The following is a 23446-nucleotide window of genomic DNA, read 5'->3' on the forward strand; positions in this document are numbered from 1 at the left end:
CGGAGGCCTCAAGAGTCTGGGCAGGCAGCCGTGTGCATGCTCGAGTGAGCACACGTGTGTGCACGCATGCAGAGAGCGGCACCCTCTGTTGGATAAAGCCTCCCAGAGCAGGCCAGAGACCAGTGCGGAGGCAGGGAGCACGGCAGAGGGAGGACAAGTGCCCTCCCGGGTCTGCCACCCTGCCCCAGCCCCCTGCTCGGGGCTACCTGCATCCCCTACTGCCTCTCAGTCCCGAGACTCACCCGAGCACAGTCCAAGAGGGGCCAAGCCTGGCACTCTAATCCCCAGCAGCGCCGTGCCTGGGGCAGAGACGCCTCCTGCCAGGGCTGAGAAGAGCGCCTTGAGCCTTTCAGGCGTGGGACCCATGGCAGAATCTGCACCCGGGGCCACAAGGAGGGAGCACCGACCCCCGGGCCCATGAGTTGGGAGGGCTCAGGGCACCGGCGGTTCTCCAGCCTCACAGTCTTTTGTAAGAAAATACTTTATTGCAGAAGCCGCGCTCGGAAAACCACCCGGCTCCAAACTGTGATGTAGGGGCCGGGATGAGCCCTGCCCAGAGCCATGCACGAACCAACACGCGTGTCGAGCCCTGGCCCCCGCGCTGCCCCCAGGCCTAGGAAGTTGTGCCGGTCAACGCACCAGCCTCGGTGATGCCGGGAAGGAGGGTGCAGCGCTGCCGTGGGAGCGGCAGGGGGTGCTGGCGCACCTGTCGGGGGTGGGAGCAGCCTCCCGAGCCCCTGACCTCCGTGGCTTCAGGGGAAGGCAGAGGGGAAAAACTACAACTTTGGGTTTGGGGCACGGGAAGGGCACAGACCTGCCCCGTTCCTACGTGTTGTTTGCAACTACAGGAAGCGCCACAAGTGGCTGCGCCCCCCACGCACCTACGGAGCGGCTTGTACCAGCACCAGGGCAGGAGCCTGGCTGGGGACGGCGGCCTCTGGCAGCTTCCAGATGGCAGCCGCGGGCCAGCCAAGGCGTCCCCCGCCCTGGGCACCGCTGCTGCGGCCGCAGGCGTGGACGCTGGGCCACGGCTGCGATGGGAAGAGGGGCGGCGCGGGGGTCTAGGCCGGGGGCGCCAGGCAGCCCGGGGCAGGGAGACGCACCCTGGCTGGAGCCACCGCAGGGCCAGGAGCAGCCAAGCAGGCCCCCGGCTCTGGCCCCTACAAGATCTTGGGCCGGGCGTTGAGGCGGATGACCTCACGGTAGTCCTTGACAAAGCGCCGCAGGCGGTCCAGGTAGGGGTTGACGTTCTCCTCCATCCACTCCTCCACCAAGTCGGGGAAGAAGATGCTCTCCAGGTGGGCGCGGAGGGTCTGCACCAGGTTCTCCCAGTCCTCCTGCACCCTGGGGTGGGAGGGGCCGCGCATCAGAGCTGCGGCCAGGGGCCCAGCAAGGCCATGGGACGCTGCCGACCCCAGGGGACCCCGCCCGGACATCCCTGCCCATCCCTGGGGACCCCCAACCCCAGCTCACATACTCGGGGAACACCCACGCTCCCTCTCCGACCCCCTGCCAGCAACGGGACGGGAAGGGGTTTCCCAAGCCGAGGGTGCAGCGCCAGCACTGCAGCGATAGCGGGGGGCTAGTCCACACTCAGACTCCTGCTCTTTGTGCATGCAGGGTGCTGCTTTCAAGTTCCCGAGGCCCCTGGCTGAAAGAGCCCACCTCTGCCTCCCCCCCGCCGACCCAAAGGGGAAACTGAGGCATGGAGAGCAGAAGGGAGGCACCTAAAGTCCCTCGGGAAATCTGTGCCTGGTGCCCAAACCTTGTGACTCCCCATACTCGCTTTCATGGCAGAATCCACCCCCCTTTCACAAGGAACTGCCCGGGGTAGACCCTGTGCCCCGGGACCTCACGTACTTCAACACCTTGCTGCCGAAGCTCTCCATGTTGCGGGGGTTGCCGAACTGGTGCTTCCTGTGGTAATGGCTGAACCACCCCTTGATGGCGCTGGCAAGGGAGACAGACACCACCCAGCAAGGTGACCACCGCACAGCCCGGCCGCCGGCCCCAGCCCCAGCGGGGCTCTCCACCCTCCCCGCCAGCACAGGCCCGCAGGGGAGCTGCTGGAGGCCGCACCCAGGCTGGGGTGGGCACTAGCCCGGAGTCAGGGCATGCGACACCCCTCGAACAAGACCCCGCGTGCCACTTCCTAATAGACTCTGGTTGACTTTAACCCCTGGCCTGAAGGCAGAAAAGGCTCCCCCCTTTGCACGTGCACACATACACACCCCCACACACGTGCACACACACACTCCTGGCTTCGCAAGCTCCAGGAGCCTCTGAGCCCTGCCGGTTTGTCCTGCTACCTCAGGCTAGCAGACACCAGCCAACCCCGGGGCGCAGGTACCTCTCCTCCTCCAAGACCTTGACGACGCTGTCCCTGAGGTGGCCGTTGATCTGCTCCACTATGCGGTAGATCTCGGAGCCAGGGAACCCGCCACCTCCATCGCTAGGAGAAACGCGGGGGCGTGAGGCCCGGGCAGAGCCGGCCGGCTCTGGGCAGCCCGGTATGCCGGACGAAGGAGCCCCAGACCTGCCAGCTCTTGGGCAGATGCAGCCACCCTCCGCGCTCAGGCTGCTAAAGGACGTCTGCACAACCTCTGTAAAGGGGCACGTGACCCCCTCCGTGCCCTTTGGGTGTGACCCGTTTTTGCCATGGGAAATAGAAAGGAGGCCCCCAAGAGCACTCACGGCCTCCCCAGAGCCAGGCATGTTGGACAGCCAGTGCTGCGCTGCGCTGGCCCCGGGCTAAGGGTGGCGATGGCCACGTCCCATGGAGGAGAAGGGACCTGGCTGCACGGGCTGGCAGAGACAGGTGCTGGGGACCGCCCAGAGGCCGGCCTGGGGCATGTTTCCCTGTCTGTAGTGGGCTGCAGGTCAGAGCCCCTCACACCCCGAGATGCCTTCGCCCCTGTGCCCTCAGCGGGGCAGGGCTATGCCGTCCCCCTACTGCAGACGTGGGGACGCAGCAGCTAAGGGACTTGCCCATGGCCACACAGGGAGACGGCAGCGGAGCAGGGACGGAGCCTGTGTCTCTAGTCCCGGCTGAGCGCCCTCATCCTGCACCATCTCACACGGCCCATGCGAGAGCCCCCCTCTGCCCCGGCAGCTCGGGGCCAGGCACCGCTCACCAGCCGGGCGCGACCCCGCCAGAGCGGTTCAGAAGCGTGGGGATGCAGCGTCCCGGCTCAGGCCCCTGGACACCACAGCCGGAGCCGGCCCTTTGTCAAACGGGCAGATTATCCTGGTGTTAGGGCGGCTTTAGAGATAATCTGGGCGGCGCAGGGCTTGGTACACCCCCGGCACTGCCCTGAGCCGAGCGGGGGCCCTCAAGGACAGGTGAGGGAGCCCAGTAAGCCGCAGGGTGGCTACAGAGGGGGCTCAGAGGGACTGTCCCCAAGGCAAGGCCGGGATTAGCACCCGCTGGGGGCACGGCGCTCGGATGCAGCGGGGCAGGGCAGCCCCCTACCACGTGCTCTTCTCCAGGTGGATATTCTGGAAGCCCAGGACATCCAGGACTTTCTTCTTGGTGGCGTCCGTGAACCCACCTGGGTGGGGAGGGAAGGAGAGGAAGGGGTCAGTGGAGGGGAGGAGAGTGCAGGCGGAGGGGCAATACCCAGGGGCAACTGTGGGTCGCTGGGGGCAGCATCTGCATAGCGATGGCTTGGGGATGTGCTGTTGCTTGACCCAGTGAGCTGGCTCCCAGCACAGCCCCAGGGCCCGGTCCCCTGCAGACCAGCTCCCTACAGGCCAGGGGGTGGGAGAAGACACGCGTGTGGAGCCGTGCTCCAATGAGTGGAAAAACACCATGTCCCCACAAAGGCCGTGAAAACACACAGGCACAACTGGTAACACAGACGTGGCTGCTGCCTAACCGTGCCTGGTGGGGCGGGGGGAAGAGGGGGCACACGCTTCCTAAAACCATGGGAGTGGAGCCGTGCGTGGGCCAGGCCTCCGGGCCGTGCCGAGGGTAAGGGCTGTGCACGGGGTCAGTCGTGGAGCCAGGTACAGGGCCCAAGAGCCTGGCTGAGCTGGGGACAGAGCCCGTAGCCCCCCTAAACCCTCCCCCAGGCTTTGCCCCGGGCTAACTGAGCCTTACCCACCGTTCACCAGGGTCTGCAGGCACACGGCCAGGGAGGGGATGCTCACGGGCAGCAGCTCGCACAGCACAGAGTAGTGGTCATACCTGCAGGGAGCGCCACGCGTCATCGCAGAGCCCACGGCCGCAGTGAAGCGCTGCCCCCGGCTTCCCTGGGGTGCAGCACAGGCCCCTGGCGCGGGGTCGGGAGGCAGAGCCCAGTCACCGCAGCAATTCAAGGTGGCCGCGCTAGGGCCCAGCTGTGCTGCGAAAGGCTCTGGCACGGCCCCTGCTCCGCAGCCAGTGCTACTGAACAAGCCGTGCTGGGATGCGGGGAGCTTTCTGCCAGCCCCCCCAGCCCTGCTGGCTGTACCCCCGCTGCCCCCCACGCCTGCTCTCTGCTCCTTCTTGTCGTCATCTCCAGGCAGCCGCAGCTCGTACCCCCGGCACGTGCAGACCCACACACCGTGCTCTGGGTGGGCTGTGCCAGAGTCCGGAGTAAAGCCCGCTGCCCCACGAACCCAGCTGGTAGCTCGTACTGGACAGCGCTGCCACCTCACCTCTGCCACCCCGTGAGGGCGATGCCCTGGAACTTGATGGCTGGGAATTTGGGCATGGCTTGGATCACCTTGAGCCAGCTCAGGTGGTTGTTCAGGTGGTTGCCCAGCGGCGTCCACTGCTGGGCTGGTCCCGTGGTGCCCTTGAAGGAGCTGGCGAACCACACAGTCTGGAAGCCGCTGTCCGCATACTTGGAGAGGAAGTTTCCTGGGAGAGTCGGAAATGAGGATGGAGAGGACAGCCAGCCCTCACCACGCTGGGGCATGCACTGGGGGGGACACGAGTTGGAGCACTACTCCCCTGCCCAGACCACCTTCTCCAGCCCCAGGGAGCCAGGCCCAGCGGCACTGGGGCCCATCACCCAGATGCCCTTCACCAGCCCTGAACCCACAGCGCAGCTGCCCCCTTACCGATCTGCTCGGCTTCGAAGTCGGGCGCGTAGTACCACACCACGGGCGCCGCATACTTCGCAATGCCCGATTCTGCGGGAGACCGAGGCCGGAGGAGAGAGGCTGAGACCGTGACACCTCCACGCGCCCTCTCCAGATAGCTCCAGTAATCGGCATTAATCCCTGACAAGCCCGAGAGCTTGCAACCTGCTCTAGGCAGGAGGGGGCTCTCGTCTCCTTCCCCAGCCCAGCTCCCTCGGGGCACCGGGATGTCCCAGAGACCCGGGCCGCTGCGGCGCCGTGGCCTCGAGCCACTGCTCCCGGGATGCACCCGGCTCCTCCCGGGGAGCCCCGCCGGGATGCCTGCAGAGCCCTGACCTCGGAGGGTGGCCACGTTGATCTTCCGCAGCATGTCGTCCCACAGCAGGACCCGGAGCCCCCAGTACTGGCTCACGAGGAAGCTCACGACCTCCTTGATGTGGTTGAGGTACATCCTCCCCACGTCGCCCTGGTTGCGGTTCAGCCAGTTCTTGGAGTCCATGCCCTCGCCCAGGTGGAAGACCTGGGGCGACGGGGAGCAGAGCACACGTCAGGTCCGCGAGCTCACCCCGCCGCTCCCAACCCTACCATCCCGCCGGTCCTGCTCCATGCCCCCAGCAAGCTGCTAGGGAGATGGGGGCCTTCCTTTTTTGCCCTGCCCCCTCCCCAAGTGCCACAATCCCCTTTCCCCTGCCTGATCGGCTGCCCTGCCGTCTGCTGCCTGCCCAACCTGATCCTCTGCTTTCTGCTCCCCGCCGGATCTGCTGCTCTGCTTCCTGCCCCAGTGCACTGCTCAGTCCGTCCTGCACCGCCCCGTGCCAGGCTACAGCTGCAAGGGGGGGCCCTGCGCTGGGCTGAGACCAGCGTGGGGACGAGAAGCCAGCTGCAGCCGAGCCCGGATGCGAGGGAGGTGCGGCTCGGGCGTCCCCGTTGGCAGCCGGGACCACCCAGCAGCCCTGAGGGCAGGGCTCGGTCGAGCGAGGGGCCCCGGCTCTGGGAGGAGGCTCCCGCGCTCACCTCGTCGGCGCCAATGTGGATCCAGCTGGCGCGGCGGTGCTTGTCCATCACCTGCGCCAGGATGCTCTTGAGCAGAACCAGCGTGTCTGGGACGTGGGGGTTGAAGCTGTTGGGGAAGCGCTCCACCTCCCGCAGGTGCCGGTACTGGTCGTGCTTCAGGATGAACTGGTGAGGAAGCGCAGGGGCCGCGTCAGCCGGCCGCCACGAGCCCCCGGCCTCAGGGTCCGACCAGGGGATGGGGCGGCGCAGGACGAGGCTGGGAGCAGCCTGGCCCAGACACCCCGACGAAGGCAGAGAGGCCAGGCCTACCTCCACGTGCCCGAAGGTCTGCACCAGGGGAACCACCTCCAGCTGACTGAGCTGTGCCAGCTGCTGGATCCGCTCCAGGTCGTCCTCGCTGGGGAGCAGAGGAAGGGCCTGTCAGGGGGCTCTGGCTGCCCTGCGTCGCGGGGCTCACGCCACCCCTCCCACCGGCCTCACCTGTAGGCGTAGGGAGCCCGCAGCACGCCGAGCTCACCCTTGAAGGGGAACATGTCCTCGTACTCGATCAGGACCCCATTGGCACCCAGCCTGGCCAGCAGCGGGAACAACTGTGGGGACAGCCATGGCCAGGGCTGCAGCGGACGGATGGAGCGGGGTGCCCGAGGGCGCCCTCCCCCGGCAGCTCAGGATCAGAGCCCGCTCACCTGCTCCAGGTAGGACACCTTGGGGGCAGCGCCCTTCAGGTCCAGGTGCACCAGCCTCATCTCGGTGGCGCTGAAGTCCTTGGAGAGCTGCTTCCTGGCCTCTTGCTTGGGCCCCGCGGCCTGGGCGGCCTCCGGGTCGAGGGGCTGGCTGCGGGGGTCTGGCTCCGGGAGGACATCCCCGCTCTTGCTCCAGAAGTCGCCGTCCTTGCCGACGTGCTTGTGCAGCTCCAGGGTGAAACTGCGCACACACAGGGCACACCAACGCCCGTCAGGGCCTGGTCTCGGGGGCACCGGCCCCTTTACGAGCCCCACGCCAGCCTCCCTCGTGTCCCGGGCCAGACGAGAGGGGCTAACAAGGGAAATCCGCCTGGCTCGACCACGTTCCCAGCTCCTGCAGTCACTGACACCCATGAAACCGGGGACCCTCTCCCCCGAAACGGCTGCTGCTGCTTCTGGCTAGTCCAGAGCAAGGCGGGGGCCCGTCTCCGTGTAGCCGGCCCGGGGAAACGCGTGCTAAAGCGGAAACCGGGGGGGCAGGAGACCGTACCGCCAGCTCAGAGCCCTCGGCTGCAGGTGAAGTCCACCTCGCTGCTCCTGCCTCGTCCCCCGCTCCCACCTCCGGCAGTAGCCGAGGCTCCGGGGGGGGCACCGCCGGCGGTGGGGACGGGGGCAGCTTCCACCTGCAGACCCGGGACCCCGGGCCGAGCGTCCGTGCCACGCCAGCCCCACCTCACCTGTCTCGGAAGAGGAACTTGATGCCGGCCAGGGCCACCACGAGCAGCACGGCGAGGCGCAGCAGGTGCAGCTTCTGGTTGCGCTTGAAGGACATCGCTGCGGGCGAGCGGGCAGGGGAGGGCTGAGCTGGGGGCACGGCTTCTCCCACCCCTGCAGCACCCCTGCAAGCCCCCAGCCCCACTTCCGCGCAGCAGACCCAGGCTCCTCTCCCCTGCATCCGTGGGAGGATGCCTGGCCTGGGTCCCCGCCCCAACTCTGGGCAGTGCGGGGACTTGCCCCCCGCCCCGAACAGGTGACACCTGGGCAGCTCCTACCTGGTCTGGCGCTGGCAATGTCAGGGCAGGTTTCGGGAGCAGACGCCTGGCACGGAGACCGTTGGGCCAGCGCTCCCCATGGAGGGAAGAGCTGGGCTGGCACTGGGGGGAGCCCCTGCAAGACGGGAAGGGGGACAGCGAGAGGGCTCAGCCCGATGTCTGCTCCTTCCCTACCCTGCAGAAGCAGCTTCCGGAGCAGGACGCCCTCAAGCCGCCCAGCTCTGTGCACCACGAGGCCGGGCCGGGCCTCCAGACCATGCACCAGACCCCCGGAAAACCCCTGGGCACACGTGCGCGTGCAAAGGCGGACACCCCTCCCCACCCCCGCAAGGCTCCCCTCTTTGCCACTTCTCCTGAGCCCTCGGCCTGCATGAAACGCCCCCAGTGTGCAGAGCCCGAGCGCTCGCCTGGGGTCCCCGAAGCACCCGGGCAGCAAAAGCCGTGCGGGGCTGTCAGCCGGCCTCCTGCCACCAACAGCCTTTGCAGCCAGGGATCCAGCAACTGCCTTATCGCCGATCAAGCACCTGACCCGCGCGACTTCCTGCCCGCCCGGGGTCAGGCGCACCCTGGAGATACCCGGTGGGGCTGACTGGAGAGGGAGTGGGGACAATGGGCGCAGCTCAGGTATTTGCACAATGCTTCCTTGTTCACACAGCGAGGGCTTGCAGTACCCCGGGAGGGGCGGCTGCAGCGTGCACGGGACACGCACCGCTTTACCGGACTCTTGAAGTTGTCCCCAGAGCCCCCAGCTGAAATCAGGGCTGTGTGCACATACGCACGCACACACGCACCAGCGGGCACGCACCAGAATGCATGCATGCACGCACCTCTGTGCATGCACGCACGTGCATGCTTCTGTACATGTGCACCTCTGTGCGTGCGCACACACACACACACACACACACACAAAAGCCTCTGTGCATGCACACACACACATAATCAGGCCTCGCTAGGCGTGCACGTATACCCACACAGGTGCACACACGAACACACGCTCAGTCCCGGCCCCAGAGAGGCTACGAGCCCATCAGGCGAAGCAGGAGGCGGGAGGGCACAGGCAGAGGGGCCTGCTCCGATCACGAGGACGGGGCCGCGGCAGGAATAAGGACCCAGGTGTCCGAGTCCCCGTGGGCCGCGCTGGAAGAATCCCCGGCCCCCGTTCACCCCGGAGGCACCAGCACCGCTCGCCTGGCAGCACCCGGCGGATGCTGGCTGCCCCGGCGGGGGAACTGGGCGCAGGAGCTCTGTGGAGGGTGGCATCTGCCCCGCTAGCACCCTCTGCCCGGGCTTCCTCCCCCGGCGCACGCTAGCACCGGGCCTCTAGCTGGCTGCCCTGAGGCTGGAGCTCCTTGGCAGGGCAGAGGCCTGGGGAGACCCGGCTGGGCCCCGCTCTTGCTCCCTCCAGCCTTGCGGGCTGCTGCCTCCTTGCTGCATTTGCAACAAGACGAACAAAGCCGGGGGGACCAAGGCGGATGAAACTTCCTGCAGGCCGGGGCACGACTATGCTCCACGGCACTGAAGTGTTGCAGGACTAATTGATAATGTGGGTGTGAGCGTGTGTACCCAGCGACGCCGCACCCCTGACAAGTAGCTCTAGCAGAGAGGGCCGGCTGGGGGGAGGGAGGGGAGGCTCAGCCCAATCTGTGGCGGAGGGAATTGAACCCTCCCCAGCTCCAGAGGTCTCGGACGCGGTCCGCGAGCAGGATCCGGCCCCGCCGAGTCACAGCACTTGGGTCACAGCAGGGCCACAGCGGCTGCTGCAGAAATCCTGTCTCCACTAGGTCCCGCACCAGGGCCAACCCAACCCCCTTGCCCCGGGGACAGACACCCCCTGCACTCACTGTGTCGCCGCGTCCAGGGGTCACGACACGCACCAGACGGTCGCCCAGGCCGGCGGGCACAGCAACCCCGCTCGGACTGCCCCGCCGCCCCCAGAGCGAGCCGCCGGCCCACCGCGCCTGCCCAGCGGCGCTGGCTCCCTTACACGGCTCGAAGCGACATCAGCAGGGGAGGAAGGGAGAGGGCGCTTACACTCGTGCACACACTACGCTGCACGGGCACACGTGCACAAGCACGGCTCCCCGCCCCTGTCACCAGGCCAGCTCTGCGGCACGCCTGGGCGGGCCGCGGCTCTCATCAGCATCGTAGGCAACCTCGAAACTGAAAGCAAAAAAGCAGCCGGAAACCTGCTGGGCGCAGACAGGCGGGGGGAGAGCCCGAGCCGTGCCGCACGCAGCAGCGCACCCTCCAGAGGATGCTGGAGCAGAGGAGCCCTTTGTTCTCGGCTTCAGGAGGCCGCGGACACGGCCCTGCGAGGAAGTCCCGTCGGGGCACAGCAGCGTTCGCAGGCTGCCCCCGAGCTGGGGCAGAACGGCAGTGACACGTCCTAGAAGCATCCCGGACCTGTGCCCACCACCCTCTGGCCCCGAGCCCCCCAGGGCGACCGTGGCCCCTGCGCAGCTACACACCCAGGAGGACGTCAGGGGCCCTGGGTACACGTGGCCGTCATCGAGGCTCCCCCTTTGCACAAGTCCTTGTCGTGCGGCAAGGGTGGATTAACCCCGGGAGCTGCCTTGGAGCCGTGCCACCCCGCGCCTGCCCGGAGCGCCACGCCGGATGCAGCCACCTGCTCCGGACTCCTGCGCGTCGCAAGAAGCTGCCAGGGTCCGGGATGCAAATACCAGGCGCTCGCTCCGTGCCCGTGCACAGGCCTCTCCCTGTCTCACCGTCGCCAAGCGGCGTTGTCAAGAGGGATGTCCTCCAGGCAGCTTTAATTAAGCCTACTGGCCTTGACGCCACTCCTGGCGCGCGGATCCGCTGCGCCCATTAAACAGGTGTCGCACGGTACCACCGAGGGCTGCCAGCTGAGCCTGGGGCCCCGTGACGCTTGGTATCGTGCACGTACACCTGCCCCCCACGTCCCCAGCTCCCTTCTCCATAAGCTGCAGGACAGACAAGACCAAGGGCGAGCAGGGCACAGCACCCAGCGCTTTTAAACTAACCGTCCAGGGAAGGATGGCGAGAGACAGGGCAAGGAGCGTCGCGGGGCAGACGGAGCCGGACGAACCCGATGCGTCTCCCGAGAGCCAGCGCTCCAGGCAGAAGAAAGGTGATCTCGTTTATCTGGGCTTGGGCAAAGCACGTGATGGGGCGCCACTGGGGAAATGATTAATCAAGAGCTAGGAGGGCGAGCAAGGGCACCAGAAGGGAAGCCAAGCGCAAGGGAGTTCCTCCCGGCTCTGTCTGGGGGCCGGTCTAATTCAACGTTTGCATCCAGGACCTGGGCACGAAGCGCTGCCGAAATCTGTGACCCCACGCGGCGGGACGGCAGCCCAGACCGGGGCGACCTTGAGGGCCACGGCCGCAGAAACGGGAGCACCCAGCAGCAATAAGTGCAACGGGCTGGGAGCTCGCCGGCTGGAAACCACCGAGGAGGAGGAGGAGGGTCTGGTGCGCCGGACACTCGCGGCAGAGCCGAGCGCTAGGGTGGGCAAGCCGTGCTGCACGGCCGCGCGTCTCCTTTACGGCTGGGCAGTGGCGGTGCCACCGCACGAGGCCCTGGCAAGATCCTGCCTGGACGCCGCAGATGATTCGCTCCAGCTGTGCCCAGGAAAGGCACGTTCAGCTCGGGGCAAAGGCAACGATGGATGGCAGAGCGGAGGCGGGGAGCCCTGTGCCGCACACGGGAAGAACTGGGGCAGCCCAGGGATGCTGCTGGCACCAGAACACGTGGGGCTCTGGCCACGAACAGGCCCCGGCTGGAAAGCAGGACAAGGGGTCTCCCCTTCGTGGCAGCCAGGCAGGAGCAGGGGGCAGGAGGGGAGCAAAGCTCAGCCACACTTAAAAAAACCCCTTGAGCAGGTCAGCAGCAGCCCTCCCGTCCCAGCTCGGCCCAGGGAACGTGCTCACAGACGGAGACGGCGGGGTATTAGGGGAGACCTCGCCGATGCCCTCGCTGGACGGGGGTCTTCATGCACTAGGCAGGCCCTGCGGCCAGGATGCTCAGGACCAGGGAGGCCGGGCTCAGAGCCTCCTCGCCGTGGCTCAGGCTGCACCAGAGCTGCCCATCCTCGCACGCCAGAGCTGGATCTGGGTCAGCAGCCAGAGGACACAGCCTCGCTCCCAGCTCCTCCCTGCGCTCTCCGGACACGGACAGCCTGCCGCGGACGGCACCCCAGGCGCAGCCGCTTCACCCTGGCCAGGATAGCGGTAGGCTGGACTGCTGGGGAGCTCGGGTGCTGGTGCTCACACAGGTGCGGGGCTTTGCCAGGGAGCTTGGGCATTGGTGCTCATGCAGATGCACGGCTTTGCCATGCATCCCCCTCCCCAGGAGGGGTGCAGCCTGGGGTACGAAGCACTGGCACAGGGGCTCTAGCCCGCAACCTTGCCCCAAGGCAAGGGGAGGCACGTGCGCCCCGGAAGGGCTGAGGACGCACCGGACCCCCGTCCGCCAGCGCGGGCAAGGGCGAGGGGACCCGCGTGGGTGGAGAGAGCAGCAAGGGAAGGGCTCCGTGGCTCAGCCCAGCTGCCTCCTTGTCCGTGCCGCTGCCTCCCACCGCCCTGCGGGGAGATCGTTCTCCCCTCCCGCTTCCTCCTCCTCCTCCCCCAGACCCTGCCCCCCAGAGCCTCCTGCCGCGCCGGGCCCCGATGCAGGGCTACCACTAGGACTAGCCAGGGCAGCAGCATGCCTGGCCCCGGGGGGCTCTGCCCGCCCCTACCTGGCAGGTGCAGCCGGGCCGGGCTGGCAGCAGGGAGCACGCGCGGAGCAGCCGGAGCCGGTGGCATCACCCCACAGCCGGGCGCACGGAGCCACCCAGCCCCGCTCTTAAAGGGACCCGGATTGGGATCGGGGCTGGGCTGCAGCGCAGGAGGGGCTGGTGACAGCTCCCTGCAGAGCTGCCCCGGGCATCGCTCACCTGGGCAGAGGGCTGCCGCGCCCGTCTCTTCTGCACACGCAGCTTTGGGCAGGGATGCCTGCTTTAGCAAAGCCCTGCCCGGTCCCTGCAGGGCTGCAGCACCTCGCACCCCGGGTGCACTGATCTTTGCAGCCCCCTGCTCTGGGGGCGGCATCGCAGAAGGGCGTGGCAGCTGCTCTGTCCCACCAGGGTTTGGGGGTGCTGCTGGGAACTGGAGAGGGGCGTCCCGAATCCGCGGACCAGCCGTCCTATGCCTGCTTGCAAACCGCCACCGTGCTTGAACACACGCCCCTCTGGAGCAGAGAGGTGCTTCCCACCCAGCCCAGCCCCAAACGGAGCATGGGCCCAGGCGAAGCAGCAGGGAAACACGCGTGTGGAAACGTGCCTGCAGCGCGCCACCGCCTCTGGCAAACCCTCCTCGGCCTGATGCGGCAACCTGTTATTAAAGAGGTGCGAGTTTAGTGACAGATCGTTTTAATTTTGCATCCGTGCCGCACTCCCTGCCTTGCCGGGGCTCGGCGGAGATGCTCCGAGCGCTGGCGGCGACACCGAACTCTCGACAGAACGACATTTTCCTGGAGAGAAATGAATGCTTCCCACGGGGGCTTTGCCCAACTGGCAATAAAGCCTCTCCGATTTCAGGGGAAAGAGCTGTTCATCATAACACTGCCTGCACCACTGAGCGTTCGTTCCCTTCAGGAAGCGTGCTCCGAATCTCAAGAGCGATACCTGTGCGCGAGGGAAGACGCGGCGACGAGGCCGGAGACACGCGAGGGAGGGGGGCCACCTCCCGTCCCCGAGCCATCCCCGAGGGTCCAGCAGCATCCAGCGACCCGGTCGCGAGCATCCTTTTGCCGTCGCCCGCCCAGGAGACGTCCGGCCGCAGCAGAGCGCCGGCGGCCCCGGGTGCACCCGCAGCTCAGGCCGAAAGGCCGCAAGCCCCCAACGTCGGCCTTGGATCGAAACCGGCGTAAACTGGCGGGCACAGGGCCGAGCCGGCTCCGCGGGGATGCGCTTAGCAGAGACCGAGGGGAAAACGTCCTGCGGCAAACGACGCATCTGCCGCGCACGTCTCGACTCGCGGCTCAGCCTGGCGTTCAGGAAGCGGCAGGCGGGGAAGCCGGGGGCAGGAAGGGTTCGACAGCCCGGGCTCGGCGCCCCTGGCAGCACAGCCGCCGTAGGCCCCCCGGGCGCCCCGGAGGTGCCCAGCGAGCCCGCGTCGGGGCTGCCAGCGAGAGCAATGCACGCGTCTGGCGCGCCAGGGCTGCAGCATGCACGCAGCGCCCGTCCCAGGGGCTTCCAGTAGGGGCAAAGGTCACGGGGCAACCCTCAGGCAGTGCCCCCGAGCTGGCGCACCCGGTGCCAGGTAGGGGCTGTGCCCCCAGGCTGGGCACCCCAACCCCCTAGGCTGGGCACCAGCCCCCACGCCTGCCTGGATCCCAGCCCCAGAGGGTGCCCAGGGCCCCAGCGCCCAGGCCTGGGCCGCCCCGAGCGCGGCGCACGGCGCTGCGCACCCCGCGAGCAGCACCGCCCCCTCCCGGGGCTGCTCGGGGCTGCAACGCGACACCTACTCTGCCCCCCGCGCTTTGGCGCCGCTTGGGCTCGCCCGAGCCTCCGCGCATGCGCACGTCCTCCCGCGCCAGAGCCCGGCAGGGCACCTTGCACACACGCATGCGCTTGCTGGACGCGGTCGTATCCCGCTCCAGGCATGTACCCCGTTCTGCGCATGCGCCTCGCCGCTGGTCGACCCGGGTCGCGCTGTGCGCATGCGCTGCGGTGCTCCATCTCCCCCCTCGTGTGTCCGCAGGTAAAGGGGGCGCCCCTCCCCCCCGTGCGGCCTGTGGCCCCGAGACTTTCGTGCAATGTGGGGGAGGGGAGGGTGCAATAAGGGGACTGTTGCAATAGGGGGGTTGCAATAGGGGGCTGGGGCTGCTGCAATGGGGGTTGTTGCAATATGGGGGCTGCTGCAATAGATGGTGGGTCTGTTGCAGTGGGGGGCTATTGCAATGGGGGCCTGTTACAGTATGGGGGCGTGTTGCAATATGGGGGTTGCAGTAGGGGCCGGGGCGGTTGCAGTGGGGGGCTGTTGCAATAGGGGGGTCCGGAGCACCGGGATCTACCTGGGTGACCTGCTGCCTGGGGCAGGCCAGGGCTCACGCGCAGGAGTGATGGGAGTGTGCATGGGGGCGGGGGGAGATACTCACCACGTGTGCCGTGGGTGGGGGCTGGGGCATTGCTGGGATCTGCACCAATGACCTTCTTCTCAATTCCTCCCTTCAGGCCCCCACCATGAACACAGCGCAGGGCACCGTGGGCAGCGACCCCGTGATCCTGGCGACCGCCGGCTACGACCACACCGTGCGGTTCTGGCAGGCGCACAGCGGGATCTGCACCCGCACCGTCCAGCACCAAGACTCTGTATCCTTCTCGCGCCTGCACGCGGCCTCCAGCCCCGGCGCCTCTGACGGGTCATGGGCTCTGGTGGGGACGGAGAGCCCTGGCATTGGTTTAATTCCCCACGTAGCCTGTCCTGAGAGGAGAGAAGGGCTTGCCAGGACCCAAAGTCCAACGGGGCTGGAAGGGACCTGCAGAGGTCACCTCTAGTCCAGCCACTGCCTGAGGCAGGATCAGCTCTGTGCAAACCATCCCAGCCCGATCCATTGTCCAGCCTCCTGGCAAAGCTACAGTCACCCCAGACCAACTCAGCGTATCACACCCTAACGTGCCATCGGTATAGCAGGGGGACCACCGCGGCCAACGTGCTGCTTCTGCACAAGGTTTTACTATCTGCTTAAGAAATCCCAAATAGCGGCCACACCTGCTACAGGGGAAAGAAACCCCCCCTCTCCCATCCGTACCAATCTGACCAGGGGGCCAAGTTCCTTCCTGACCCCAATGCAGCGCCGGTCTGACTCTGAGCGGGGGGCGAGACCCTCTAGCTTGGCTCAGCCGTAACGCACGGATCAAACTCTTGGTCTGAGCTTCGATCCGGACTCTCGTCAGCAGCTGCAACCTCCCAAAAGCTGCGACAGTAGCAACGATTGGCTCACATCGTTATATTGCGTGTGTTACATTTGTAGCGTGTCAGGAAACGGGCCTAATGATGGAGGAGACAGCAAAATTATGGACCACAACTGAGTCTGAGTTAGTTTGGTGGGTCAGATGTAAAGGAAACCCCCCGTCCCACCTCTGCGCGTGTACCCATAAAGAAGGGTGGGAAAAGTGTTTCTGTAGGACCTGTCCAAAGGTGGGGTGTTTTGCCCTCTCCTGACCATGCCATGACATTGCCCCAGACTCTGGTTTTCCTAGATTAGTGCAAAATCCTGGCAGCCTCTTGCAGTACAGTTTGCAGATAACCCCCAAAATGGGCGGAATGGTGAATAACAAAGAGGACAGGCCTAGTACGGGGTGATCGGGATTGTTGGTAAACTGGATACAGACGGCATTCGCTGTTCAGCGTGGCCAGCTTGACGTCAGGCAGGCAGGGAGGAGATTCCTTTTCCCCTGTACCCCATGCAGGTGCATCCCCTGCGTCCTGTTCCGGTGTCTGTGGCCCAAGGAGGCTGTGGATGGGTTGGGAAGGTGAAGAGATGGGCTGTGAGAGTGACTAAGGGGCTGGGGACGTGCCCGTGAGTGAGAAACTGCTGCTTGTTGAGCTTAAAGGGAAAGAAGAGGGTCGCTGAGAGGCACCTCGTGGATGGGCAGACCAAGGTCTAACAGGATCCAGAGGGTGGATTTGGAGCTAGAGGAATGAAGGCTAGAAACAAGGCAGAAGTCTTTAAAGGATTCACTGTTGGGACAGCTTACCAGTGGGTCCTGCACCCCGGGCATCACTCAGCTCCTGGAGGGATGTTCTTCCTCAGTGATACTCTGCAGGTCAGACAAGAACAAATTCGGGGCAGTCGCTCGGCCCATGTCACTGGGTAGAGTAGAGTCTTTTGGCTCGGTCATGGATTAATGGTGGCCGGGCAGGGAATGAGCAGACACCACACCGCCTGGTTTTCTGCTCCGATAAAAGCCAAAGAGGAGGGCAAATAAATAGGGGCAGGAGTCAGAGGACAAGAGTGAGGCAAGAAAAGCTGGAGTGAGCAGTGGCTGGGAAAGGAGGGGGTGAGAGAGTGCAGACTCATTGCCCCACCACGTGTACGCATGTTCAGCGAGCCAAAGCTACTCTTTCTGCATCGGGAAGCAGGCCCAGCGATGCCCGGCATCTGTCGTCTCTTCTGAAGGTCCTTGTAGAGCCTCGTGCCTTCAGACCCTCTGACCGGGGCGTGGGGCAAAGCAAAGATCTCTCTACGGTTAGACATTTTCCTTGCAACAGCGCTGTCGAGGCTGAGCTAAACTTCAGAGTTTGGGGAGACCAGGGGGGCAAAGGTAGAGAGGAGCGGTCAGCGGATGGTGTTGGAAGGGAAGGTGTAGAGCTGGAATCGGGCCAGGCCTTTGTGGGGCGGACAGAGCAGGCTGATGTGTCCTGCCATGTTGGAGTCATCAGATGCGCTCTTTGGTGTGAAACATCGGGCGTGCGGTGGTGCGCCAAGCTTCCCTTTCCAGTCTAGATTGTTCCCAAAGAAAGGATGCCCGGTGAGAAGCCCCCACCAGACTGAGGTTTCTCCAGGCAGGGTAAATTCAAGAGAGTGCTGTCTCCTGCTGCAGAGGTACTCACTTTCTCTGTCAACCTTAACCAGCACCTCTAGCAAGTGAATGCTCTGGAGATCACCCCAGACCGCAGCATGATCGCTGCTGCAGGTGAGCCCTGCCTGCGGCCCCATGCCCTAGTTGGGGGCATGCAGGGAGGAGAGGAGTCTGGTGGTTTCTGGTACTGGTTTCCAACTGGTGTGTGGTGACTTCACCCTCGTGCATGTGATCCAGCTGTGGTGCCCCCGGCTACGTGCTCAGACATGCTCACGTGTGGCTCGCCAGGGCTCACCTCCCTGGAGCCCCTGTGACGAGTGTGTCTGCTCTGGGACCCACAGACCCTGCTGGGCAGGGTGATGTGGGGACAGCCTGCCTTCTACTGAGGTCGGGTGGCCCTTCGCAGAGGGGGCTTTGGCCACTGTGTTTGACACCTGCCATGTACGTCTGGGTCCCCGCTCATTGTCATCGTGGCTTCCAGGTTACCAGCACATTCGGATGTACGACCTGAACTCGAACAACCCCAACCCGGTCATTAATTACGATGGCGTAAGCAAGAACATCACCTCCGTCGGGTTTCACGAAGACGGCCGCTGGATGTACACAGGAGGCGAGGACTGCATGGCGAGGATATGGGACCTGAGGTACCCGCTGAGGCCAGCGCTGCTCCGTGGGGGTTCCCTCTTGGGATGCATCTTCTGTCTCCATAAACCCTCTGAGCCGTGACCGTAGCCAGCAGCCACGGGGCAGTACTTGGCTGGGAGACATCCAGGGGGGCCACCCAGAACGAGGGGTTCAGTGTCTTTCCTCTGAATCAGTATTGCACTGCTTCTGGTGCTCAGAGGCTGCTGGCGGTGTCATGTGGATAAGAGGTAAAAGTTGGGTCCTGTCCATTTGTGATCTTTAACTATTCCCTGGTGCTTCTGGTTCAGTCCAGGGGTCCTGGCTCGTTTGGGTGATGGCCTTCTGCCTCCCTCTGATCCCTTTGGAAGTTGCAGGTGGGGCCGGCAGGCTTCACCTCCTACCCAATGCCCTTGCATGCAGCGAGCAAGCCCTCTTCAGCACCTGCAGGGGCGGCAGGGAGCTGGTACAGGCCTGAGGGAAGCAGGAGATCTCATTGCAGCTGCTTCTCTGACTCTTCTCATTTGTGTTCATTCTGTTGCAGGTCACGTAACCTTCAGTGCCAACGTATTTTCCAAGTGAATGCTCCTATTAATTGTGTCTGCTTGCATCCTAACCAGGTAAACGCACGCCGTTCTGCGCTTGCTAGGCTCGGGGAGGCTGCTACAGATGTTCTGCGTCTCCCAACTAGAAACCTGACGGGATACATGACTGGCAGTCATTGCAGAACATTGTGTTTTCTAAATGGACTTGTTTGCTGCTCTGACAAGACTTGAACTTGCTAAGCGTGAGCTCCTGTCTCAGCATTAAGTACCAGACATGGGTGTTGGTCAAAATTGAAAGAGTTTCCTATATCTGGCAGCTGAGAAAACCCCCTGAATCCACACAGAGAAGCATACCCTTGAGTACAGGCAGGTGATCAAAACTCTCGTGATTGCTCGGTGCTGCTCCAGGCACTAGATGGTATCACTGTGTGTGATTCTGTCATTTATTACCTGAGCTCCTTGCCTCTGGGTCCCGTGGGAGTATCTGCCTGTTGACTTAGGTTGAACTGAGACCTTGGACCTGCTCCGTGGAAGTGCATTCCCTCCCTTTCTGCTCATGAATGCAAAACCTCCCTTGTGTGGGAGGATAGAGAAAAAAGGAACCGAGACTACAGTTTCCCTTTTCAGTCTTAAAACAGGATTGCCCCTGGATTCTTTCGAGGACAGAGTGGCATAAACAAATGTACAGATCATTCCCTGTTTCTTAGAGCAGAAACGTTTAAGTTGCACTTTGCACATTAAGTTGCAACGTGCTTTAATTTCTGTTACTGTTGGGCTAAGTACCCCTAATTCCTATAATAAGGGAAAAACGGAATTGGTGTTGTATTTTACTCAGCTCAGTGAAAATTGTCCCTTTGGCTTCCCTTGTGTCACACAGCTCACTTGTTACTTTCACATCCTTACGTGCCAGCCCAGTGTTGCAACGTCTGGGCTGCAAACAGCGCAGCGAAGGATTGATGTGTCTCGCAAAACAAACCGTTCCTCTTTTAGGAGGACACGCTGTGGAAATGCTCCTTTGGCTTTAGGCCTTGTGGGTGCTTTAATTTTGCAAGACCCATGTTTTACTTCAGATCGGACATGACCTTTGCCTCATTAGCACTAACAGTTGTGCGGTGTCGGCACATCAGGAAGACTACATGTTGTATCGGTGTCAGCTGTCGTGCAGGAATTTACATTTGAGAACATGGCCAAGCAGACACTGCCATGTTATGGCCTTTATTCTGGAGCGAATCGGACTGAGTTGGGGATACCTGTGCGGGGTGTCATCAGCCTGAGCAGCTCACAGCTGCTATCAAGCACTGCCAGGGGGTTGTTATCAGTTCAGTGACTGCTTCTGCAGCTGTGTCTACACATACTAGGAGGGGGCAGCCCCTTTCAGGGTTCAGGGTGCAATCTTAGCATTGCAGGTGGCCAGGGAGGGACCTCTGCCCTACACACTGGATTTGGGTATGTTTTGGGCAGTGGATTTGGGTATGTTTTGGGCAGTGGTCCTCTTCCTCCAAGGCAGGCTGTTGCACACTGGTGGGCACACGACAAGGCTGATCCATGGTTCAGTGCAGTATTGCTGGTGCACACCACTGATAAAAGCCAGAATCTTAATGGAGAGAGACAGCATTGTGTGGTGGTCTGAGCACATGACTGGGAGCCCAGGCTCCTAAATCCCAACCACGGCTCTTGGTTGGATCTGCTCCCTGACTGAGAAAGTTATGTAGGCCATAAATGCCAGAAGGATCCATTGAGTTAGAAAGCTTCCATTGCTGGGTTTTCAGGGGTGCCAAGCATGGCTGGCTTTGGTGGGTCACAGCTGCTGGACAGTTCTGGAAATTGGGCTCAAGAGGTCTGGAGCTGGGCCCAGAAACTTAGTGTACACTTCTAAAAATGCCTCCTTGGCTCAGTTTCCCTATCTGTAAAACGGGGATAAGGCTTATTTAGATTGCAGCATGGTAAGAATGTGCAAGCAGCTGCAGATCCAAAGTGCCGTCGTGCTGACGACTGGGCAGAACAGGAACATCTGGGCCAGATAGATGGCTGTATTGGATGCACTTAGGTGCAGGCACTCTCTGCACTGCCTTTTCTGTTTCCTAATTGCAAATTGTGACTTGGTCCTTTGCAGGCTGAGCTAATTGTCGGGGATCAGAGTGGTGCTATTCACATCTGGGACCTGAAAACAGACCACAACGAGCAGCTGATTCCCGAGCCAGAAGTTTCTGTCAATTCGGTTCACATCGACCCTGACGCCAGTTACATGGCGGCTGTCAACAGTTCGGTGAGTCCGACTGGAGCCCTAGGAGCGGAGTAGCCAGGGCTGCAGCAGTTCTGCCGTTTGTCCCGTCGCAGGCTTCTCGGCACGTCCATTGCACGAGCTCGCTGCGCTCTGGGGCAGGCGGGCGGGCGTGCTCGTGCCCGTTGCCTGCGTCCCTCGTGCCCCTTGCGGTCCAGCCTAGCAGCCAGCTCCTCTCTGTCTGCAGGGGAACTGCTACGTCTGGAATTTAACCGGTGGCATTGGGGAGGAGGTGACTCAGCTCATCCCTAAGACCAAGATCCCGGCGCACAACCGCTACGCCCTCCAGTGCAAGTTCAGCCCCGACTCCACGTGAGTGCTGCCAGCTCGCTGCTCTGCCCCAGCCTTGAACAAAGCCGGTCTTTCAGACTGGGTCTCAGGAGACCGACGGGGGCCCAGCTGCTGATGCAGGTCTGGCTCCATTTCCTCCTCCCAGCAGCAGGAAGCGGAGAAGGCAACAGCTGAGCGATCAGTCTGGCCTCTCACCTAGTGCCCAATTGTCACTTCACGAGTTTGGCATGGGTAGCACGTAGCCTAAGGAGCAACGTACTGACTGCTCTGAGCCCATAAACCTGGCCTGTCCTTTTCTCAGCCCTGTGCTTCGCAAGAGGTGGAGCAAATAGTAGTCCTTCTCTTCCAGCATGGGGGCTGGCCCGGGGGGTCTGCGGCTCCTGGCAGACTGTGCTGTCTGTGTGCTGGGCCCTGCAGTGTGTCATGTTTCCAGAGCCACTGCGGAGAGCATCCCATGGTAGCAAGGAAATGAATCCTGACCATGCTCCTGCATTGCTCCCCTCCAGGCTCTTAGCTACATGCTCTGCAGACCAGACCTGTAAGATCTGGAGGACTTCCAATTTCTCACTAATGACAGAACTGAGTATCAAGAGTAACAACCCAGGGGAAACCTCTCGGGGCTGGATGTGGGACTGCGCCTTCTCTGGGGACTCGCAGTACATCGTCACTGGTAAGATAGTGGGGCCCTCTGCGCAGCTGGCTGTTGAGCCCGGCTGGGGCCACAGGTTTTGCTGGTCTGTGCTGTGGGTCCCTGGGGATTTGAAAGGCAGATTTTCCCCATCAACTCCCAAGGACACCTGTGGAGCTGGGAGGTGGATCCCCTTCCTTCCCCTGCTTTGAGCAGAGGGTTCGACTAGATGACCCCTGAGGTCGCTTCCAACCCTCATTTTCTACAGTTCTGTGAACACACATGAGCTGGTTATGAGCACACGGCTCTGCTCTGCTGCGTGTCCAACTTAACTCCCTTTGGGTGTGGGCATGTGGCACATCTGCCATATAATAAACTGACTTTACTGCATCATAGGGCTGGAGTGAGCACCCAGTGTACAGCCCAGGTTCACAGCAGATGGCTCAGATGCCACTCAAGAAATGTGCTGTGGCTTCACTACATGGGAAAGTTACCGTGCAGAACACGTTGTCTGTCTGCTTTACCAGGCAGTAAAGTTACTCCACAGTAATATCCAGGGTAAAACTCTATGCGGTAACAAAGGCAACGTCTATGGCTGGCACCATTCTGCCTCGTCCTGTTTGTAGCAGGGAATCTCTCGACCCGTAGGGCGCACTGCTTGTTTCATTTGGTGGAAGAGCAGCCTCGTGGTATTTACCACTGCACTGCACATCCCTCAGGAATATCAGAAACCCGGTTCGGGCAGATGCACACCGTGATACAAGACTCCCTGCCCTGTCTGCCACTGCCAGGCGCTCTGGTGCACTGGGCTAACGAAGCAAGGAGCTGGGGTTCTTTGCAGGAGAGAATGGGCAGGCATTTTGCATTCAGCCTCTCCTCGTTTACCATTCCAGCTTCCTCGGATAATTTGGCCCGGCTTTGGTGTGTGGAGACGGGCGAAATCAAGAGGGAATACAGCGGCCACCAGAAAGCTGTCGTCTGCCTCGCTTTCAATGACAGCGTGTTGGGATAGCAGGTGTGAGGACAGGTAAGGGCCCGAGCCTGCAATGTGCTGAATGATGCCATCAGCCAGCACCCTTTGCTGGTTAGGAAATTCACTCAGTGAAGTATTTCCTTGAAAAGAAGGACAACTGTCCCCCAGCCTGGGACCCATCATGGGTCACAGTGGGTGGCATAGCACACCGCATGGGACCCTGCCCAGGCTTGGTGTCTGCAGCGCTGACTATTGAATTACACCCTGAGGAAGTTCCTGTGTTACCCAGGGCAGGCGGCTGCCCTGCTGTCTCTCAGCTTGGAGTTGCATAATGGAGTGTGCAGGGGAGGGAGAGGAAGCGCAGGCCTTCTGTTCTGTTGCAATTGGTTTATTCACTGCTTTACAGGCTTGATGGAAGATGGGCTTGGAATGGACTCAAGTGTACCCGGTTCAGCGGCTGACCAGTGGTGCAGGCAGCTGCAAAGCTTTAAGAAGCCCTACTCCTACAATGTGGAACAAGGGTGTACCCTCGCCTAACAGCTGCCAATCTAAAGGGCATGGCCCAGGAGCACGGTTGTAAATAAAATGTATATACTGACAAGGTCGGAAATGGGCACCTGTCATCATAATCCTCTGGCTCTCTCCTACCCTCCCTTGAGCAGCACCATGCAGGCAGCCTCATGGGGTGTCTCGTGTAGGAATGAGCTGAAGAACTTAGCCGCCAACGTATGTGTTTAACT

At 62.8% G+C, this 23446-nt stretch overlaps 2 protein-coding genes across 12 annotated transcripts; one reads left to right on the forward strand and one right to left on the reverse strand.

Annotated features, from left to right (window-relative positions):
• Positions 1–493: 493 nt before the first annotated feature.
• Positions 494–15063, reverse strand: LOC149855156 (hexosaminidase D-like). Of its 8 annotated transcripts, none has more exons than XM_090024339.1 (15): positions 14940–15063; positions 7820–7934; positions 7505–7601; positions 6771–7008; positions 6565–6674; positions 6394–6481; positions 6085–6249; positions 5407–5590; positions 5050–5121; positions 4642–4846; positions 4107–4189; positions 3473–3551; positions 2351–2452; positions 1861–1950; positions 494–1344 (listed from the first exon to the last, which is right to left on the reverse strand). In XM_090024339.1, the coding sequence occupies exons 1-15, from the start codon at positions 14967–14969 to the stop codon at positions 1161–1163; spliced, it is 1842 nt and encodes a 613-aa protein (XP_089880465.1). In that variant the 5' UTR covers positions 14970–15063; the 3' UTR covers positions 494–1160. The 8 variants fall into 8 exon arrangements, with proteins under 8 accessions (XP_089880465.1, XP_089880464.1, XP_089880463.1 ...); XM_090024338.1 differs by lacking the exon at positions 14940–15063 and adding an exon at positions 14307–14408; XM_090024337.1 differs by lacking the exon at positions 14940–15063 and adding an exon at positions 13465–13812.
• On the forward strand, positions 8419–23316 carry MLST8 (MTOR associated protein MLST8). 4 transcript variants are annotated; one of them, XM_090024348.1, is made up of 10 exons: positions 8419–8443; positions 15016–15153; positions 17430–17481; positions 17849–18011; positions 18533–18608; positions 20647–20799; positions 21002–21126; positions 21612–21775; positions 22627–22760; positions 23113–23316. In XM_090024348.1, exons 1-9 carry the CDS (start codon positions 8429–8431, stop codon positions 22743–22745), a joined length of 1005 nt encoding a protein of 334 aa, XP_089880474.1. In that variant the 5' UTR covers positions 8419–8428; the 3' UTR covers positions 22746–22760; positions 23113–23316. The 4 variants fall into 4 exon arrangements, with proteins under 4 accessions (XP_089880474.1, XP_089880471.1, XP_089880475.1 ...); XM_090024345.1 differs by lacking the exon at positions 8419–8443 and adding an exon at positions 11097–12028; XM_090024349.1 differs by lacking the exon at positions 8419–8443 and adding an exon at positions 13966–14101.
• The last annotated feature ends 130 nt before the right edge of the window (positions 23317–23446 follow it).

This window comes from Crocodylus siamensis, chromosome 12, assembly GCF_052110815.1.
Source record: "Crocodylus siamensis isolate JL-2025a chromosome 12, ASM5211081v1, whole genome shotgun sequence".
Classification (NCBI taxonomy): domain Eukaryota; kingdom Metazoa; phylum Chordata; order Crocodylia; family Crocodylidae; genus Crocodylus; species Crocodylus siamensis.

Bases quoted from the DNA above. Each gene is read 5' to 3' on its own strand.
- MLST8 (XM_090024345.1), top strand. From the start codon at position 11,528: ATGCTGCTGGCACCAGAACACGTGGGGCTCTGGCCACGAACAGGCCCC. The intron at 18,012-18,532 runs GTACCCGCTGAG...ATTCTGTTGCAG, and splicing joins GCGAGGATATGGGACCTGAG to GTCACGTAACCTTCAGTGCC. The intron at 18,609-20,646 runs GTAAACGCACGC...GGTCCTTTGCAG, and splicing joins TCTGCTTGCATCCTAACCAG to GCTGAGCTAATTGTCGGGGA.
- LOC149855156 (XM_090024337.1), bottom strand. From the start codon at position 13,794: ATGCGTCGTTTGCCGCAGGACGTTTTCCCCTCGGTCTCTGCTAAGCGC. The intron at 6,482-6,564 runs GTGAGGCCGGTG...TCTGCTCCCCAG, and splicing joins CGGGCTCCCTACGCCTACAG to CGAGGACGACCTGGAGCGGA. The intron at 3,552-4,106 runs GTGGGTAAGGCT...CTCCCCACCCAG, and splicing joins CCTGCAGACCCTGGTGAACG to GTGGGTTCACGGACGCCACC.